The sequence below is a fragment of the Zerene cesonia genome, chromosome 24, assembly GCF_012273895.1.
Source record: "Zerene cesonia ecotype Mississippi chromosome 24, Zerene_cesonia_1.1, whole genome shotgun sequence".
Classification (NCBI taxonomy): Eukaryota; Metazoa; Arthropoda; class Insecta; order Lepidoptera; family Pieridae; genus Zerene; species Zerene cesonia.
This window is the reverse complement of record NC_052125.1, coordinates 1,378,509-1,400,128: the sequence shown is the minus strand read 5'-3', so window position 1 is coordinate 1,400,128 and position 21,620 is coordinate 1,378,509. Positions and strand designations below refer to the sequence as shown.

The following is a 21,620-nucleotide window of genomic DNA, read 5'->3' as shown; positions in this document are numbered from 1 at the left end:
AGATTCGAAATTCAAATGTAATATTTTTTTATAATTAAGTGTAACAGTATTTATGGCCAGACTAAGTACATACATACATACATACATACATAATTAACACACTACATTACAGAAAAATAAGTAACAAAAACATAAAGATGACTCAACTATAAAACAAAATAGGATATTAACATACATTAAATATGCATCTCATACGTCATTTTGCATATATAACACTAGCGGTCCGTCGCGGCTTCGCCCGTGGTACATATATAGCCTAAAGCCTTCCTCAATAAATGGGCTATCTAAATCTGAAAGAATTTTTCAAAACGGAGTAGTTCCTGAGAAAAAACAAACAAACTCTTCAGAACTATAATATTAGTATAGACATGCTGAGTATGGCTGTCATAACGCTGGTTATTTTGCACCAGACAAAAAGGCAAAAGCCCAAAGTGCCATAGTGCTAGTAATATATACCTATATTTCTATATGTTCTGCAGCTTTCGTACGTGCTAATGGAGGGAATGAGAAAAATTACAAGACAAAACTCAAACTCTTTTTGAGTTTATTTATCAAATTAGACATACTTTAGAATCGCTTGCGAATTGTGATTATATAACCTTATTTATTTATATTATAGATGCGAAAGTGTGTTTGTTGGTCTTTGTGTCGAGCAAGGTCGTTACAAAATATATTTTTACTAGCTGCCCGTCCGCTACTTTGCCCGCGAACTGCATGTTTTATGAATACACAGTTTGGGACTTAGCCGGTAGTGTGGGAAACTATCTTGTGTCCTTTCTCGGGGCCCAACCTTTCTCTGAACCAAATTTCATCTCAATCGGATTGGAGGTTTAGGCGTGAGGAAGAGGCAGACAGATAGAGCTTCATTCGTTTTTATTAAGTAGATATTAATATATCTAGTATAGTAGTAATCTACAGCTACAGATTAACTCGAAGTTTAACCCTCAAACGAGGTTTGAAAATATATGGTCTGATGATATTTGATATCCTATTTATTAACAAACATTTATGATATAAAAAACTTTATGTAAAAAAAAGGTGTGTGTACAATTCACAAACGATAGAAGTGAAACTTCAATAAATCGTAGTATGTATATTTCTGTCTCATTCTTTGCCGGCTTCATTCTACACATTTTTGTATTTGTGTCCCTTACCTGTCGTTTTTCCGTTGCATCAGGTTTGAAATCACAACGATTCTAAAGAAGTTTCACTTCAAAAACTTAAATATTTCATATCACCCTACTCAAACGAACACTAGCACATCGTTACCGGATAGAAATCCGTCAGGTCGTTTGCGATAACGTTAATAGACACTGGACCATAAATACTAAAGACCATAAGGTCATTACACCGGTAAAAAACTTTGAACACCATTCGCGAAGGCTTAATGTGTTTCCGAGATCCTCTCTGACCCAAATGCAAAGGAAGTGAAAGTTTCACTGACTTACTGGAGACTTAGATCATGTGGTAAAAACCCAGAGCTTGAAATTATTTTATATCTTTACTGACATACCCACCACGCTTTGCTGTGGCTGAGTAATATTTAAAAAATATTAAGATTATAAGTCTACTAGCTGCGCCTCACGGTTTCACCCGCGTAAGTCCGTATCCCGTAGGAATATCGGGATAAAAAGTTGCCTATATGTTATTTACCAGTTGCCCAGCTGTCTACATACCAAATTTTTATAGCAATCGGTTCAGTAGTTTTTGCGTGAAAGAGCAACAAATAAACACACATCCTTACAAACTTTCCCATTTATAATATTAGACGAAGACGATTGGGATAATTAATCGAAATAAAACAATCCTATATCTTAAGTTGGATCAAATTACACATAAAATGCCAAATTTCATCAATCGGTTGAGTTGGTGAAGAGTTCATTGGGAACATACATCATGACAATGGATTTTTATATATTAAGATTGGTCTGGTTTTACGAGTATATATCGGAGCTAAGTCGCAGATACGATCCTATTATTTGTATATAGCGATCTCGATCGTCATTAATATGGTTTTAAACCGACTTCGAAAAAACAGGAGGTTGTCGATACGACAGTAAGTTTTGTGTTTGGTCCCTTATAATTTTTTTCTGGGAGAATCGATTGTTATGTCTCTCATGTCCCAATTAAATTCTGTCTAGTTCTGTTTGAAGGTACAGTTTAGTTTTTTTGTTTAAAATAACTATATTTATTGTATTTGTAAACTTCATCTGTATGTGTCTATGCATGTACAAAAATAACTTTGTATACTTATCGGTGACAAATAAGTTTATGTCATCCTGATTAAGATCGCCAGGATTCAATAATTTCCTAACGTTATACTCAGTGTAGCATTTAGTTTATTTAAACTGTTTTTATTAAAATTTTATTTCCAGTTTTGTAGAATGTTTTTGTAAGCATTAATGTATAAATGAATAAAAACTGTTTTAAGTAAAATCAAAATTACTAAATGTAGCCTAGTTTCTAGAAGTTTACGGCTTAAAATTTAGGTTACTATCCATTAATATGAAGTGATATAAAGAAAAAATGAATTTATAACGAATTTACGAAACGAATTTATTAGTGAGTACAATGGATAGTTGTATTTAATTCATTCATTTACAATTTAATTTTATTCCTTCAATTATTTTAGACTGTTTCTTTGCTATATGCTTTGGTATATTCTTAGCCCTTAGAACGAGGAATTAAATATGAAAAAAACATACCTTGTAAATAATTCAAGTTTAAAATCACCGGGCCGGCGGTCACGTAGTTGAGACTTAAAAATATTTGTACTAGCACTAACACGACACTGCAGTTGAAGCCTAGGCTACCTAGCTTGTCCACCAGAGTCACCACTAAACACTTCCTGTGGGGTTCCTCGTGGCCTGGGTGGCTGTAGGGCCAGGTGTTGATTGGCGGGCCCATGGTGGTTCGTTGGTTTGTTCACCTTTGCATTGCATGCGTGGTTTCGTTGTCAGCTGGAACAAAATGAAGATTTGATTGAAAAATTTATAAAATACTGTCTGCATACCCCAGCTCCGCCTGGGTTTATCGTAATGCATGTAATATAAACTATCCTGTCTTTTAATTCGTATCAAAGTGCACAAGGTATGCAAATTTGATTAAAATCGGAGCAACGGTGTGACACGTAATATATATATAATAAGATTTAATATTTTTTACAATAGACTGAACGGTTCGACCAATTCGGCATTTTTTTAAATAATTTTGTTAAGACACAAGGAAGGTTCATAAGGAGAGAGAAAATGTTTCACGGATTACACGGGGGGGGACTGTTAGTACAAAATAATTAATTATATATTCGTACTAACGCAGATAAATAAACCCTAGATCATCCTTTTATCACCGTACAATCTTATCTTACTAATATTATAAATGCGAAAGTTTGTAAGGATGTGTGTGCGTTTGTTGCTCTTCCACGCAAAGACTTCTGAACCGATTGCAATGAAATTTGTATGTATACAGCTGGATAACTGGAATAACATATAGACAACTTTTTATCCCGATATTCCTACGGGATACGGACTTACGCAGGTGAAACCGCGGGGCGCAGGTAGTTTATACATAAAACACTAGATGCTATCTTAAGTCCTAGGCAGCCTTGACACTGATTTCGATTTACTGTCTGAGGCGTGCCACTGTTAAGGAAATGAGATATACCGTTATGGCGCCAAGAAGCATCTCAGATATTCTAACCAAAGCTATATAAATGAACTAGGTGTGCCCCGTGGTTTCATCCGCAAACCATGACTAAAAATATTCGGTTTTGATTTAGGGTTAATATTCGGCTTCACTACATAGTATAAAACAAAGTTGCTTTCTCTGTCCCTATGTATGCTTAAATCTTTAAAACTAAGCAACGGATTTTAATGGTTTTTTTAATAGATAGAGCGATTCAAGAGGAAGGTTTATATATAATAACATTTATAACACTACTCCGAATATAACGCGTGCGAAGCCGCGGGCAAAAGCTAGTTTTGAATACGCATAGGACTGTCGGCTTCCACACACCATACGCTGCATCTGCACGCTGATCTGGATACCCGGCGCGAGCTGGCCCAATTCGTGCCGACGCGTGCTCGACTCTCGCATTCGAAAGGTGATGAAAGAGTACGTATATACCGCATGAGTGCGGCCGCGTGCGAAGCTAGTACATGTGATACGCCAGGTGACATTGCGACCTACACTTTCTCACAATAACTGTTATCTGACACACATATATCCGTTCGAATTACAACATATATTGATATTATTATTGCGAAAGTGTCTGTCTGTCTGTGTGTTTTTACTAAGCGGATTTGTATTTAGATGTAAATAACGATAGTAAATGGGTTCGTTTTTATCGAGATTCAAAACTTAAGTCTTGTCTATGCTTATTGCGTCAATTTTGATGTATGGTTGCGTCGATGGAAGATTGTAAAAACTGTAAGATTATAATCGCGGTATTGTACTCTGTCGATATATTGTGATCAGAAATGCTTGTTTACAATTAAAAGTTTTATTCTCGTTAGAAAAAAACAGCGAAAAGTCGTGTAGTTACGTATTATGCTGACAGCTGAATATTTACTTTTTAAAAACGTTTAAAACTTAAATGTGAATAAGTTCAATTTTTATGTTGCATCCATGTCCTACATATATATACATATAGCCTTCCTCAATAAATGGACTATTCAACACAAAAATAAATTTTCGATTAGAAACTAGTAGTTCCTGAGATTACCGCGTTGTAACATACAAATTAATTTACGTATATTACGTGCTAGCTGCGACCCGCGGTTTCACCCGCGTGAGTCCGTATCCCGTAGAACTATCGGAATAAAAATTTGCCTATATGTTATTCCAGTTGTCCAGCTGTCTACGTATCAAATTTCATTGCAATCGGTTAAGTAGTTTTTGCAGGAGAATCAAACACACACATCCTTACAAACTTTCGCATTTATAATATTAGTAGGATTAGTAGGATAAGCGTACATGACACTCAGTGAATATACAGCTGAAAGTAATTTTTGATAATTTATAATATTAAAATATTATTATACAACAGTTCCATGAGTTCATCTCATTATTCTGATTATGATTGCGGGGATTATATTTTCTTACGAACCTACTTCGTGCCTAAATAATGAATTGCGTAACGAAAATATGATAATGAATAAAGACAATTAGTTCCTATTTTCACGTCAACTGCTAATAACAACTACACATTTAGAAATTAAAGTCTTTTTAACGGATTTTAAACGCGATTTATTCATTACATTATTAAACCGACGCTAAAAAGTCTTTAATTTCTAAATGTATGATACTCGCGTAAAATCAAACACAAGAAAACACTATAACTAAACATTTGTTGATTTAAACAATTTTAAAAAAAGGTTATCAACTCGATAGCTTTTTTTTGGATTTGTTACCTCATCACTTTCGACTGAGTGACCAATTTCGATGACGCTTTTTCCATTTGAAAGCGGATATCTTTCAGCCCCTTTGAATTCAGTCTAATTCTTACAATATCAATGCCGTTTATTTTTTCTTCTACACTTATATTATAAAGAGGAAGTATTTATTGTAAGAAATTGTATTTTTGTTTGTTTGTAATGGATAAACTCAAAAACTACTGGACCGATTTCAAAATTCTTTCACCATTAGAAAGCTACAACTTCACTGAGACACATAGGCTATATATGGGCATAGGCTATATATGGTCCACGGGCGAAGCCGGGGCGAACAGCTAGTTAAAAATATATAAATATCATCTATTCACCATCAACCACGCAACGCCAGGTTAAGAGGCTAGTCGAAAGCAATCGCTGGACATTTACCGTTGCTAAACGGTTCCTGAAACATATTAATATCTATAGAAGTTGGAATCTCGCTGCACTTCCGTCTGATTGCATCGCGGTTGGCTGTTGCTACAAGACCTGCTACCTACGACATTGGCTAGCTAATCTATTTATAATATAACTAGCTGCACCCGGCAAACGCTGTTCTGCCTTACTCTTATCATTTAGGGGTGTGAAAAATAGATGTTAGCCGATTCTCAGACCTACCCAATATGCTTACCAAATTTCAGAGGAATCGGTCAAGCCGTTTCGGAGGAGTATAGAGACTAACATTGTGACACGAGAATTTTATATATAATACTAGCTCCGCGGTTTCACCAACGTAAGTCCGTATCCCGTACGAATATCGGGATAAAAAGTTGCCTATATGTTATTCCAGTTGTCCAGCTGTCTACGTATCAAATTTCAACGCAATCGGTTCAGTAGTTTTTGCGTGAAAGAGCAACAAACACACACACACACACATCCTTACAAACTTTCGCATTTATAATATATAACATATAACATAATATTAAGTTTTTAAGCTGTACTTTACAATGAATTACGTAATAATATGCCTGTATTCTACTTTTAAGAAATACCTATGCTTAAACTCAAACACACAAATTTATTAAAGAAGTCGAATTTGTGCATGCCGTGTTTGTTAACCATTATTCGTTATTTTTTCGCAAGAACGTTTGTCATATAATATTTATATTTAAGAATCACTATGAACAGATGTTGGTAGACCATATAATGTTTAAGGATCATTACAAATACATAAACAAATGTTGGATGAGAAATTTTGAAACAATAGAAAAAATTTGATCGCGAGGCGGGATTCGAACCCGCGTTTTTTGCCAAACCGTAACAACGGCTAGCCTCTCGGCCACCCGTGATCCCTTCGTTGCTACGGTTGGGCAAAAAACTGTCTCTTTTATGAAGTATTTTAATGCTTTAAAACTAAAAATTAAAATGTTGGTTGACCAAATAAATATATTCGTATACACGCTATAGTACAATAATTCATTATTTCTTACTATTGTCTAAATTTTTAATAACATTTTATAGTACGTACGTGAAAATACAAATAACAATATACCATAATGATTGGTACAATTTGTGGCATTATCACTGTACAGTGATCTCTGCCAGGCAACCACGGTAAGATAAAAAGGCGAATGAATTTTAAATATTAAATAAATAAAACAGTAAATTGTTTAAACATTGTTGTGCTATCAATTAAAATAAATCGAATTCAATTTATTTCTTGCAGGTTAATCAGGTTTCGATGTCACGATTCTTTATTTATCTATCCGATGTTTCATCTGCTGAGCCACCAAGGCTGTCTCATAATAGTAATACGGCTGGGATTCGAGCACGAATCGGCACGAATTGGGCCAGTGCACATAGTACCACACCTGCACAGAAGATCGGCGCGAAATAGCAGCATGTATCATTTGGTACTATCCTACTTATATTATAAATGCGAAAGTTTGTAAGGATGTGTGTGTTTGCTCTTTCACGCAAAGACTACTGAACCGATTGCAATGAAATTTGTATGTAGACAGCTGGATAACTGAAATAACATATAGGCAAATTTTTATCCCGATATTCCTACGCGTTACGTCCTTACGCGGGTGAAACCGCGGGGCGCAGCTAATATGCTATAAGAATAAGTTAGCCTAAATTGTACTTTTCTATTTATTGTTATGTTATTACAAGTGAAACCGCGGGGCGCAGCTAGTCTAACATAAAGAATTAAAACAAGAAATTCACAAATTTGCTCGGTCTGCCAACAGTTAAGACAATAACAAATTGCAACTGTAAAATGCAATGATGGTATCACTCCAATACAATTATTATTATATTATTGTACGCGTATTGTGTGCAAATTTCGGTTGTACAGTTATATTACAATAACAAAATTGGCTTGCGTTTGTTTGAATGGAATCGTGTGAAACATTCGGCGTAATTAGTTTAAATAGGTATTTTGATATTTTATAAATTGCGAAAATGTTTTTGGAAATTTGATTTATAGGTAAAAAATACAGTTTTTAAGTCTTTTAAACTCGCCTATTAGCTTCATCTATATTGTATATAACCGACTCCTTTGTTTAATTTAAACTATTTATCAAAGATCCGTGAGAATACAATAATTTCATATGTTTATCAACACCTAATACGAAATAAATATTATAAAAACACTTTAACCACAGTTTCAACTAAAAAGCAGAAAAAGTTGACAATTATACCAAAAATTATATTTACTATGTCTTATTTATTAATTGATGAATAACTAATTTTCATCTGATTCTATCATTAAAGCGTGTATTTAAATTTTTGTACTTTACGTTTTTTTGTTTAATTGGCGATTTTCATGACATACATATGAAATTATTTAGCTGAATAACCATTGTTTTTCATTTATTCATTTACTTTCACTTTTTTGTCCATACGCTTTTAAAATATAGATCATATATTAACAAAAGAACATGTAAAATATTTAAATATTTTTTATCAAATCGGACCAGTAGTTCCTGAGATTAGTGCGATCAAATAAACAAACTGTTCAGCTTTATAATATTAGTATAAAAATGAAATAACCTCATGCGCGTTTAATTCTTTTGCCAAAGAATTAACACTGACTTTTATTGACACTTCCAAGTACACAGTTGAGTTGTACGTAAATATGCTACATCCTACTAATCCTATTTGTATTATAAATGCGAAAGTTTGTAAGGATGTGTGTGTGTGTTTGTTGCTCTTTCACGTAAAAACTACTGTACCCATTGCAATGAAATTTGGTACGTAGACAGCTGGACAAGTGGAATAACATATAGGCGACTTTTTATCCCGATATTCCGACGACTTACGCGAGTGAAACTGCGGGGCGCAGCCAGTTATTTAATAAAATGCAACTTTGTAATAAAGTTTCAATACCACATACATCTGCAATATGTAGTGGGTTAACAATCATATTTTTCATCAGGATCAGTTCCGCAATTTTTGCCTTTTTCTTAATCATTAGAAGCAGGTATCAAACACGAGAGACTCTGTACGTATAAACAGTTTATATAACTAGCTGCGCCCCACGGTTTCACCCGCGTAACTCCGTATCCCGTAGGAATATCGGGATAAAAAGTCGCCTATATGTTATTCCAGTTGTCCAGCTGTCTACGTACCAAGTTTCATTGGAATCAGTTCAGTAAGAAAGAGCAACAAAGACACACACATCGTTACAAACTTTCGCATTTATAATATTAGTAGGGTTTGCACATTTTTATGTTAAATATAAACTGCCTACATTGTTATTCGTTTATTTCATCTGGTAACATTGTTATAATCTTAGTAAGCATTATAAATTTTCACGATAACTGCAACTATTGAGTTTCTTAATACTTTTTTATAACCTATAACACCTTGAGAACATCTTAGTACTGTGGGTAACGCGTGACGTAGAAGGGATTCTGGGATCGATTGCTGGAGGTTTCAAACATAAACACTGTATGATCATTTTTTTTTTTTGGTGAAGCACGATGTTAAATGCTAATGTTTTTATAAAATTATAAATCAATAACAAGCACATTAAGCCTGCGAAATATAGCAATCAACAAGCTAATGATTGTAATAAATATATTTTTGTTTTAATCTAAGTGGTATTAGTTACTCTATTTATAACCCAAGAACGCATTAACCGATTTGGCTGAAAATCTGTGTACAGGTAGATTAGAACCAGGAGACGGACATAGGAAAGGTTTTCACCGGAAATCCCACGGGAAAGGGAACATGCGAGGAAAATCTCCGGACCTATCTTTCCTGCGACTACGCGGGCAAAGCCGCATGCGAAAAGCTAGTGGCAATAAAAATAAAGATAGCAATATTGTTTTCCGCTCATATTTTTGTAGGTTAGAACAGAATGAGCTTTTTTTGCAAATACCGAAAAAGTAATAGAAAGAAAGAAAGGAAGAAAGAAAAGAGAGAAACATTTATTTATCAGGAACAGCATGACACTAATGAAAGAAATTATACAGATAAAAAAGCAACAAATATACTGGTTATGCATTATAAACTAATAAAGTATCATAAGCAGAATAAAGTTTATTTAAAATAGTTTAACGCAAGTCCAGCTTTCCAGTCTATTTTAGTACGTATTTAGTATTTATAACTTGTTCAGCATAACCTATTATTTACATATTCATAGATCGAGCCTAGAACACAGTAACGTCTAATTATCCAGCTTTTCTTGTTGTATTTAGGTTACCTATAAACCTTTATAACAATTTATTAACAGGCTTTTACATGTCGTTTTATGTTAACGATGTATGGAAAATACGAAATATAATCTAATTGACAAAAGTTTTATTCAAATAATTAGCTAGGGCATATTGTGATTGTTTTAATTAAAACTAAAAATTATAGTGTCATACTAATGTATGTCATAATTGACAAATCATAAAAATATCGTCAGTTTAAGAGTACATTTAATTATCATAAAAAAGCAGGTTATTCCTGAAATATAAATATAAGATAAATAATGTTGAGTGTAATTTAGCTCTTAAACGTGACATACATAAAAGAAATATTGACTTTATCTCACGTGTATATTATTTATATAAAAATGAAATTCCCCTATACATCTACGACATGACGTGCTTCCATATGACAGGTCCAAAGTGTGTCGATGCGTGGACGCGAATTAAAAAAAAAATAATCATCGATTACAGACTAAACATGACAGGTGACATTCGAAACGATTAAATTAAATGAAGCTATTGAAACCCCAATTAGCGTCTGAAACCAAGATGGCGTCGTAACGGAATGCTTGCGCGGGAATGATGTTAACGACCCCGTAAAGTGCTTATCTGCGCTTATCTTAAAAACAATTATTTTAACTTTAAAACATTTGTTGGCCATGCGTGTTTTTAATATTGGATTATCCTTTGCTGAGGTTGCCGTATTGATTTTAATTTAAGGTCGTCGTGCGCATTTTTTTAAGATTACAAGGACTATAAAATAAATTTTCTTCTTATCTCTCACATACCCATAATATTGGCAAAGATGAAAAAAAAAATACACGCATAAGTAAGACTTTTCCTTACCAGGTAACAAAAGAGAAAGGAAATATCCACCCCAGTACCAAAGTCAATTGTACATTTAGAAATGAAAAACTTTTTAACGGATTTTAAACGCGATTTATTCATTATTAACCCGACGTTTCGAACACTTCACAGCGAGCGTGGTCAGTCTCGCCATGACCACGTTAAAACGTTTTTAATTATACTTCCCTAAAATTTTCTTTATCAGCTGAACGAATGAACTCACTTCGATATTTATCCTACGTACTACGTAACCTAAACATAAAACGAAGATTCCCTTTTCATCCCATTCAATATCACGAACTAAACGAAGCTGGAGCGAAGAGATTGCCATTTTACGAATATTTATTTATTTATCCTTCAATCGATATATCAAATGATCGAGATATCAAATGATTTTGTATTCAGTACGAATACATATATTGAAGTCCCGTGTCCCCTATAGGGGTATGGGGCAGATGATATACATCTGTTTCACTGATCGATTTTTTTATGGACAAATAGATGATCAGCCTTCTGTGTTCTGCCAGACCGAGACGTTATTTTTTTGTGCGTCCCCACCGGGAATCGAACCCAGAACCCTCGGTTCTACGTTCACGCGTTAACCACTACCAAGGAGGCGGACGAATTCATACAATTATAAATGTACGAGTCGGGATATCGGATATGAATCATAAATAATTAACATATATTGTTTATGGTCACATCGTGCCCAATAGACAGACAGTACAATCAATTTTAAAGGTTATGATGACATTTTCTTTTTATACTTTCACTTCACTTCGAAACAAAATTTACAGGCAATATGCATAGGTAAAACGTTATGGACGACTTTGTGTGCATGTGTAATGGAATCTTTGAAACTATTGCATCTATTTTGCATTTTATTAGATCATGTGATGTAATTTACGTTAGTCTAAAAGTATACTACATAGTCATAACTAATAACTTTTTAGTACCTGAAGTCTACAGTGAAATTTGGCTTAGTGAAACTTGGTTAAATGAGAATAACTAGATGGATGCTGAGGTCCCAACACTTGGCACTGAATTGCGTTTGTTAGTTGGACGAAGCATACCTCTACATTTGCGATTTGTTCTATCAATATTCAGTTACCTCTCTACCTAGTTTCTCTGTACATAAAAATACATTCAACTTGGAATTTAGGATTTAAACAGGCACCTGCATTTTGTACATTAATAATGGATTATAAATGGCGGATATTCACATAAATGTAATGATGTTTTTTAAAAAATTTAAAAACCTATATCAATATATCATTTTGAGCCAATAACCTAGCCTTCCCGATTTGAATTGAATCGAAGCGGAGAGAATTCAAATTTCGAATAAAACAGAAGTGCTGATTGATATAAAAAAATAATTATAAATCAGTTCGCATTAAAGCCAATGAAATCGAATGAAATAAAATTCATAATAGCATTAGCAATGTCATAAAAACTTATTGAATTTGCAACGAATCTATGTCACGAGCTAGTATAAAGCTCTAAGCTATATAATTGAGAATCCGTGTCAAAAAATCTTATACGTATTTAATAGCCATGCCACAGATAACATAACACTGCCGTGCCATCCAATTTTTTGCAACGCAATTTGAGCTTAAGAATAATAAAGAAATGTGAACTTATTTATCAATTAAAAATTTGATTCATCAAAGCTTTATAACGTATCTGTGTCACAGGTCACTGGCTTCGTAGCGTAAATCTAGATCCTAGTCTACACGAAAGAAATCCATTTGGTACAAATTCTAATTTAGAATAACGTTGATGTGCAATATATTGCATATTTGTAAGACCTAAGTTTAATATTGCTTGGAATGCAATTCATATTCAACCAAAACAATACAACATAAAATAATAAATATGTAGATTATAGCGTTAATTAATAAAATGTTAATGCAATTTTTATCGTATTTATGTCACTGGCTGTTTAGCCAAAAGCCGCGGCCTACGCGAAAGGAATCCGTGCGAATCAAATTTGAATTTGGAATAAAAGAATGTCGTTGAAATCGGTCGCGGGCGGTCAGGTCGGATTCCATACGGGACCGGCCGCGTTTCGTTCATTTCACTGACCTACATTCACTATACAACGGAACGGAGCGGCCAGTGTGGTGACTTCAAATACACGACTTTAGAATTGATGCTAATTTGTTTTTTATGTCCATTGTAGGTTTAACGGCGTTAGATGCAAGGCCTTTGAGTCAATTTTTTTTTTAAGAAATCTTAGGATTTGATTTGATGCATGAATTAAATTTATATTTAATATGTTCTTTAATGCAAGTTAGCAAATTTTAAGATTCTGATCAATTTGTAACTTGAAAATATAAAATGATTTTAATTCAATCCTTAAGTTATACAATATTTTATAATTATTGATATGTATGTGATCTTCAATCTACTTAAGACAACGGTTTCAGATAACAAATATTTTAGTTTTAAATTAACAACAGAAAATAGTTCGTGCTTTTTACATGAATAAGTTTAAGTTTACTCATATTACAATTTTATTTTGAGTGTAATACTCATATATCAAACAAGAATGAGTTATAATTATAGTTATTTAAGTTTAATGACTTATTGTTACGTGTTGCTTATTTCCTTCGCAGTTAGATTTATAATCGATTTATTTTCGTAAGGCTAAAATAAAATAAATGCAATACATATCTCATTAATATGAAGTATACAGATTATAAAATATTATTTAAATAACTTCTTTTTTAAACAAGACTAGACTAGACTTTGAATATTTCTTGCATTTTATAGTTAGATAAATAATACGAAAATTGTGTACCCAATAAAATTAACAATGCCGATAGAGCAAACCATCACATATTTATTTATTAATAACTTTATTACTATTAATGTATTCGAGGGAATAAAACAGTTCGAGATCTGGTTTCCCTTAAACGAGTTAGTACTTATTTCCTTGGCCGGGAAGATCAACAACCTATGATTGCTAGGCCGTTATGCTCCATCGTCTCTGCCAACCATAATGATGTGAAAAAAACTTCAAAATCCTTCGTCTGTGACTAGTCATGAAAATGCAAAAAATGACCCTACTCGTGCAAAAAAATATATTTATGCTATCACGAGATACGCTATTTTATTAAATCGTAGCTTGCATTTTAGTTATATAAATTATACTTCTTCATTAAAAATAATGCATAATCTGTGCATAATGCATGTCAAATTTAAACCAACGAAACAACGGTTCCAATGTGCAATTGATTTATGACTTTGCTAGATTCAATGGGATGATTAATGGATAAGTAATAAATAATAGAAAATATATTCACCTGCTTAACGGACTCCGAGACGTACCACAATCACGAACTCATTATCCACCGGCACTAAGAAATAAACAGTTATTCGTACTAAAAACCCGGCGATTAAGAAATGTTGCTAGTTAAAAAATATAGATAAAAAAACTTTCGTCTAATTGCATTGGTGACGTTTGACAGACGCGAGCGCGCGCTTTTTATTTTTATTTTTTTTTCCGTGGCGCGGTTGCTTCGCCGGAGCCTTGACCGCTAGGCGAGTCCGCTACTACTGAACGACTCGGTCGTGGAAGCTCGCTCATTCGCTCGGCAGGCCATGTAAATTACTTTCCAACAGTTATTTTTCGCTTCGTTGCACCGATTCAGTGATTCCGGTCACTTTTTCATGGCAAAGAAAGCTATCTTATCTGTACTTTGAGAAGCTTTTACGAGTATGTATTGTCTTTGTTTTTAAGATGCTCCCGATTATTTCGTTAAGCGAATACTTGTGTCACATCTTTATTGTGTTTTTGGAATTCTTTTCAACCTCGCAATGTGTGAAAAAAAGGCTGACAGGAATGCAAAGGTGCAATGGAGAGGTAGAGGTGTATAGTCATTTCTTAAGAATTTATTTTAAAAGAAATATCATGAAAGTGTTTTACACGCTTTTATTAGCTTTTTTATTTATTCAGTTAAACTACTTATAGAAGCACTTTTGAATCGTGATATAGTTTTTTTTTTTAGGTTCGTCGCGGACGTATACTAACCAGCTCCCGAATTCATGAAACACAGTGGGGTTTAATCCGACATAACCCACGGCACCTTCTCTCCGGGGGCCGTGGGTATCTATATAAGATTTCGCCACTATTAAAAAAAAAAAGGTACGCAAAGCAGTTTCAACAGAGAAGAGCCGACAAGAAATTTTATCATTATCCGACGCGAAAGAAAAGCTGCCGTATCATATTTTACTTACTCTGTACGAAAAGTAGCAATATCATTTAGGGATCTTATTTAAATAAACGACAAAGAGCCTTGCCTTAATATTAAGAAGGGGGGACTCGCCAGATTCGCGTGAGTGGCATACCTTATACTATATATGTCTGTTTTTTATTATTCACATACAATTTTATTGCAGTGCAAGCCTGGAGCAGTGGTTAACGCGAGCGTAAAATCGAGGGGCCCTGGGTTCAATTCCCAGTGGGGACGCACAAAAAAAATTGTCTCGGTCTAGCAGTACACGGAAGGCTGATCACCTACTTGTCCATAAAGAAAAATCGATAAGTGAAACGGATGTACATCATCTGCCCCATACCCCAGTACACGGGACTTCACTTTAAGCCTGGAGCATGTCTGACGTGCTCAAACTGTCTATTTCCATAGACTCTAAATCTGTAGACGCTTCGTAAACGACGGGTAATAGTGGAAACATTATAGTCATGATATTTACACCGCTCGGCTACAACGCCACTTCTGCACTAAATACATATTTTATTTTATGAAATAGGTACATGTAATTAGAGGAAATTTAGAAATGTGGAAAAATCTATACTGATATTATAAAGCTGAAGAGTTGGTTTGTTTGAACGCACTAATCTCAGGAATTGCTGGTCAGCCCTAATCTCAGGAATTGCTTCAGGGTTAGATAGCCTATTTATCGAGGAAGGCTATATATGTACCTCGGGCGAAGCCGTTGAACTCAAAAAAGTCTTGATCTGTTATATTATTTTTTAATATGTATTATATACCTTTGAGCTTCATAAGACAAAAAGATAATGGGCTAGGTTGCAGAATATTATTTCCTAATATTGATGCTGAATGTTAAAGGATGGAAAAAATAAAGTTTTGTTTTTCTTAATTTTTTCCCGCGCTTCTGTCGGTCACGATTTTACGATGGTAATAAGAATATTTCAAAACTCACGACTTGAGTGAATGTACGATATGGGTATACCGGCATTTTGTCCCATTAACCAAGGATGATGCCTCTTCCCACGATTTTGAAGCGTTACCACAGATTAAATTAGTCTTCAAAATATGCTAGACATTTATTATTAGGAGAATAAGATTATAAGGCGATTCAGATGAAGATGAGATATATAATAAATAAATAAACACAAATAGAGAAGCGGACATACAAAAAAAACGCTACATCCGGCGGCCTTATCGCTGAAAAGCGACATTTTCCAGGCAACCTTTGTTTTATAGAGGAAAAGAGGTAGACAATGAATAACAATAAAGTAAACTTATAAGTGTATACAAAAGTAGGAGTTGAACGAAATATAAATTGTAACTACAAAAAGATCACAATAAATAAACAAAAAATTATAGAGCAAGAATGAGAATACAATTTTTTTTTAAACTAAGAGAAAATACATACTATATATTACTAGCTGCGACCCGCGGGTTCACCCGCGTAAGTCTGTGTCCCGTAGGAATATCGGGATAAAAAGCTGTCTACGTACCAAATTTCATTGTAATCGGTTCAGTAGTTTTTGCGTGAAAGAGCAACAAACACACACACATTCTTACAAACTTTCGCATTTATAATATTAGTAGGATAAAGTATATTAATAGTTGTTAAGAAAGAAGTTCATTTAATTATATTAATAAATTCAATTAAATTCTCAAAATATGGTAGTAATATTTTGAAGACTTTCCGTCCGTTCGTGTTCAAAGGGTTGTCCCATGGGAATAATATGTTTCGTTGTGATAAATAGTAGCCTATGTCACTGTTTAGCTTCCTAACTATCTTCAGACATTGCTTCATTGCGATATAAAAAAAAAGGGAAACAACCAAACACACTTTTGCAACCAAACATAAATTAGGATGAGATGTTGGAAAATCTAGAATGAATTAAATATATTACCACCACAAAATATCACAGTATTTGGATTCAAATAGGTGGTACGCTTATTTGTAGTGCTCCTAGTTTAAAAAAAAAATTGACAAGGTTGTTTCTTCTTGTTATCTTTATTAGGATATGAGATTATTTTATAAGCAATATTTTTACATTATATTTTTTTTATTAATCATATTAATTATGAAATCTATTTCATAGATAAAAATAAATGCTGTTGTCTAATGTAGTTGCTTGAATATTTTTAATAAAAAACTATTTATTAGGTCAAGTCTTTGCCTGTTATAACTTTTTTTTCTAACATGCCAGTAAATAGGTAGTAGTAGCTCGTAGGTAATAAAGTCGTCAACAAGCGTCTTAATAAAGTCGTTTAATGCTAGACAATATTACAAATCAATGTAGCTAGTATGTTGGTATGTTAATTTACAGTTACAAGTATATATGGGTGAAAGAAAATAAATCAGCACAACATGAGTTAGCCGCCGGAAGTGAATTCCATTCCTAACTAGATTACATAAAAAGGCCACGCATATCGTGCAGATATAAAGAATGTTGAAACCATAAAATGTACTAATAAGGACGACAATTTAATAATGTTTATTTGTTGTTAAAAATCATTATCTACTTCATTGCTTCATTGTTTAATAGAATGAACCTATGGTGTAGTACTTTTCTAAGGAGGTAAATTTAATACATCAAATTAAGATTTTAAATTGAATATAAATGTCAGCATCTTTACCACTATTTTTAATTATGGCAATGGTTTGTACTTTTGTCAATGCTATTGTCATTTGTCAAAATACAATTGATGTCATTTGTATTTTGAAAAGCAAATAATTCGACTTTCCAAGTGGAACTTATTGTTCAAAATTGATATATTTTTTTATCTATTGAAAAGAAAATATTGTTATATTTTACTACAAGAGCTGTATCTGTAACGTATTGTTTCAGTGAAGTTATACATGTGTTTATATTTATTATAACCTCCAAATTTTCACATGGCGGTCCTTACGAGGTACATATTTCAAAATATATTTATTTCCTATTTGTAGTGCGATTTTATTAATAAGTTAGCTACTAACTATTTATATTGTTTGATAAAAACGTAATAATTCAAATAGACAATAAAGTACCGTGTTAAATAAACTTAGGAAAGAAAGCAAAATTATAGTGAGTGTTAGAAATTAAAATACAAAGTATTCACACATTATATACTCTTTATCTTTTTTTATTTTATTCTTACATTTAAAGTATGTGTGTAGTAGTGTATTACTATTTTAGTGTTACTGAGTGTTTTATTGAAAATTAATATAATTTGTTCATGGTAAATATTATTTAGAGATTTATTACATACAAAATATTATTTCTAATAATTATCCTATGTAGCATGGAAGAGAAAAAAGAAATTGTATCAAAGAAGAGGAAACTCGGCCCCGAATCAAATCCGAAATCAAAACTAAAAAAGCAAAAGAAATCAAAGCCATCCACAGACAAGGTAGAGAAACCTGAAGAAACGGAAATAGCTGGGAGCCTGGAGAATGTTGCAGCACAACCAGAAGTAAGTAAGAGTAATATAATTGTTTGAATAAAAATCCTATAATATCTCATTCCAGTTACTGGTTATATAATAATTCTTAACTTCATTTTAGGCCAATTTTTTTATCATTAATTTAAACAAATCCATACAAATTACATAGTTTAGATAACAGTAATTTATAAAACATCTTTTGTATATGTCAAGACATATAATTAGATTAGATTTTTGAAATGGTTACTTAATTCTATTTAATCATGATTAAAAAATCTACTATTCGATTAGCCACAGAGTATAATCTGCAAATTGAAATCTTAGTAGTTATTATTAATTAGTCAGTTCTATTTATAAATACCTTTACCCAATGGTTGCCTGGTAGAGATGACTTTTAGCCATAAGGCCGCCATTTGTGTACTAGTTTTAAGTTGCTGTTTTGAATTGTATCTCTGTTTGATATTTTTGTAAGTGTGCAATAAAGAATAAATAACTTAATAAATAATAGAAGATATTTAATTATATGTTGTATGCTGAGCATGTGTATTCTCAGTTCCTACTATATTGTTGACAAAAACATAACAAACATTTCTTTTTACTACTTTCTGACTCTATCTGTATTATAGGCAAAAAGGGTCTAGGGCATTTGTATAAATCTCTTATAATATTAAATTGAATTAAACAAAACTCAGTCTGCTAGTCCTCTCAAGGCTGATTGTCTATTTGTGTCTTGAGAACTTGTATTATATTAAAAAAATTCTTACTCTCTAAACATGAAAATACATGCAAGTTTTGCATTTGCTTTAGAATCAAATTGTAATTTTGTTTGTAAGATTCAATCATCACCGGAGTTGGCAGAGAGATATCCAGTGCTAAATGATAAGGAATTGGTGAAGAGATTCCTTAGTGTGCCCATGACTAACAATCAAAAAGGTAAGTTTTAATAATAAATTGTGACTGTGGAATTTTACATTACACTAAATTTTTATGGATTTCTTTACCACCCATAGCCTATAACATATCTAAGCTAAAATAAAGAATTAGTTAATATGAGTTTTAATATTAATGAAAAATTGTGAATGTGTGGTATTTTACATCACAATAAATGGTTGATCAGATTTTGATGGATTTAATTACTATCCTTAGCCTATAACATATCTAACTTAAAATAAAGAAAGTTATTGTATGTAAATAAATTGTGTAGAAATTTTTTCCTATTCTTTAACTACTTCAAATTTCTGATGATTAAAATATGAAATTAGTTTTTTTTTTTAAGTTTAAAAGGCGTGGCAAACACACATTTATTAATGAAAATAAATTTAATTGTATGATCTAGGTAGAATCCGCCAAACATTAAGGCAAGGAGTAAAGGGAGCAAACGAAGAACTGGTCCCTGACGCAATTTACGGCAAAATGCAAGCCATCATAAAACAAACAGAAAATTTAACAGAATCGGACTTAAGAAAACTTAGAATATTATACAATATGTTAAACCATGCAACTAAAGCGAACACTGTACCAAATAATACAGATAAAAAGAAAAAAAAGAAAAATAAAAAGGCGGGAAAGAAAGATGACAAACAGGCTACAGAAAATACAAAAAAAATTGACAGCACAGATAATGCAACAGAAAATGATACGACAGAGAGTGGTGCAGATAAAAAAGATGAAAAGGGCGATGAGAAAAGTGGCACAGATAAAAAAGACAAAGTGAAGGGGCCGAAACGATATGTGGTGTTTGTTGGTAATTTAGTGCCCGATATTGAAAAAGAAAAGGTATGGTTTTACTCATTAGTTCAAATTCTAAAAACCATTGCCCCAAAAACCTGTGATGTTGAAGTGGGAGCAAGCGCGAGTTAACGATGATTACGAAAACTATTGGATGCTTTTATTTATTAACAACTTGACAAAATTAAAAAAAAAAACTTTGATTTAAAGATAAATATGAAATCCTACTGTAATCAATTTTACTTAGTAGATGACAGGTTTAAATTATAGCATACTAGCTGCGCCTCGCGTAAGTCCGTATCCCGTAGAAATATCGTGATAAAAGTTGCCTATATGTTATTCCACTTGTCCAGCTATCTACATACCAAACTACATTGCTATCGGTTCAATAGTTTTTGCGTGAAAGAGCAACAGACACACACGCATCCTTACAAACTTTCGCGTTTATAATATCAGTAGGAAGTAGGAGAGTAGGACTATTATTATTTTTTTTTTATTATTTTATTAATAGGATTGGTAGGATGAATTTAATGACATTTTCAGTTGATGTCACACTTCTCCGAGTTAACCGACCACATAGTGGACGTGAGATTGCCGAAGCGTGAGGAAGGAAAGAAGAGCAGCATTGCTTATATAGAACTTAAAGATGAACATAGCTATGAGGTAAGTCAAGTTATTAAATACTACACTACATAGTATAAAACAAAGTCGCTTTATCTGTCCCTATGTCCCTATGTATGCTTAAATCTTGAAAGCTATACAACGGATTTTGATGGGTTTTTTTTAATAGATACTAGTAATTCAAGAGCAAGGTTTATATGTATAAAAACATCTATTAAATTACTCCGAATTAATGCGAAGCCGCGGGCAAAAGCTAGTTATTACTTCAATGTTTACTTCTTAGTTAATATGGGCTGATGACGATACAGTTCATAAACTAAAGTGAATTTTATGAGATTTTTTTGTTTTGTTTGCAGTTGGCCCTCTCCAAGCATCACACGATGTTGGACAATAAGAGGATCAATGTGTTGTACACAACGCAGAAAAATAGTAAAATAAGTAAAAGTGAAGCCAAGGTAAGCTCGTGAGTTAAACAACACTTTATTTCATCAACAACTATGTTGTTGTTCTTGTATATTTTCTTACTGTTTTAATGTTTTTATCCCGAATGAATAAAACGAAATGTGCTTAAAACGAGAATTCTTTTATTCCTCTATTATGTTTCGTAAGAATACATAAATACTTTAACACGTTCACTGCTGAAACACACCTGTTGTGTAAAAATGCTTCGAACCGAGTATGCGTCTTCGCACGCCTAG

The 21,620-nt window shown here is 33.0% G+C and overlaps 3 protein-coding genes across 3 annotated transcripts in view; 1 reads left to right on the top strand and 2 right to left on the bottom strand.

Moving 5' to 3' along the window:
- The window catches only part of LOC119836482 (serine proteinase stubble), a 36,425-nt gene extending 21,914 nt beyond the window's left edge, over positions 1-14,511 (bottom strand). The window contains exons 1-2 of the mRNA XM_038361819.1: positions 14,230-14,511; positions 2,706-2,960 (exon numbers count right to left, since the gene is read on the bottom strand). Coding sequence (XP_038217747.1) covers positions 2,706-2,907 — 202 coding nt within the window. The 5' untranslated portion in view covers positions 2,908-2,960; positions 14,230-14,511. The remainder of the gene's footprint in view (positions 1-2,705; positions 2,961-14,229) is intronic.
- A 3,325-nt stretch (positions 14,512-17,836) lies between these two features.
- On the top strand, positions 17,837-21,420 carry LOC119836433. The gene is made up of 6 exons (XM_038361753.1): positions 17,837-18,060; positions 18,432-18,603; positions 19,407-19,506; positions 19,910-20,349; positions 20,845-20,964; positions 21,279-21,420. Exons 1-6 carry the CDS (start codon positions 18,044-18,046, stop codon positions 21,387-21,389), a joined length of 960 nt encoding a protein of 319 aa, XP_038217681.1. The 5' UTR covers positions 17,837-18,043; the 3' UTR covers positions 21,390-21,420.
- Positions 21,421-21,554: 134 nt separating this feature from the next.
- The window catches only part of LOC119836340 (bromodomain adjacent to zinc finger domain protein 2B-like), a 62,284-nt gene continuing 62,218 nt past the window's right edge, over positions 21,555-21,620 (bottom strand). Inside the window, exon 49 of the mRNA XM_038361642.1 lies at positions 21,555-21,571. Coding sequence (XP_038217570.1) covers positions 21,555-21,571 — 17 coding nt within the window. The remainder of the gene's footprint in view (positions 21,572-21,620) is intronic.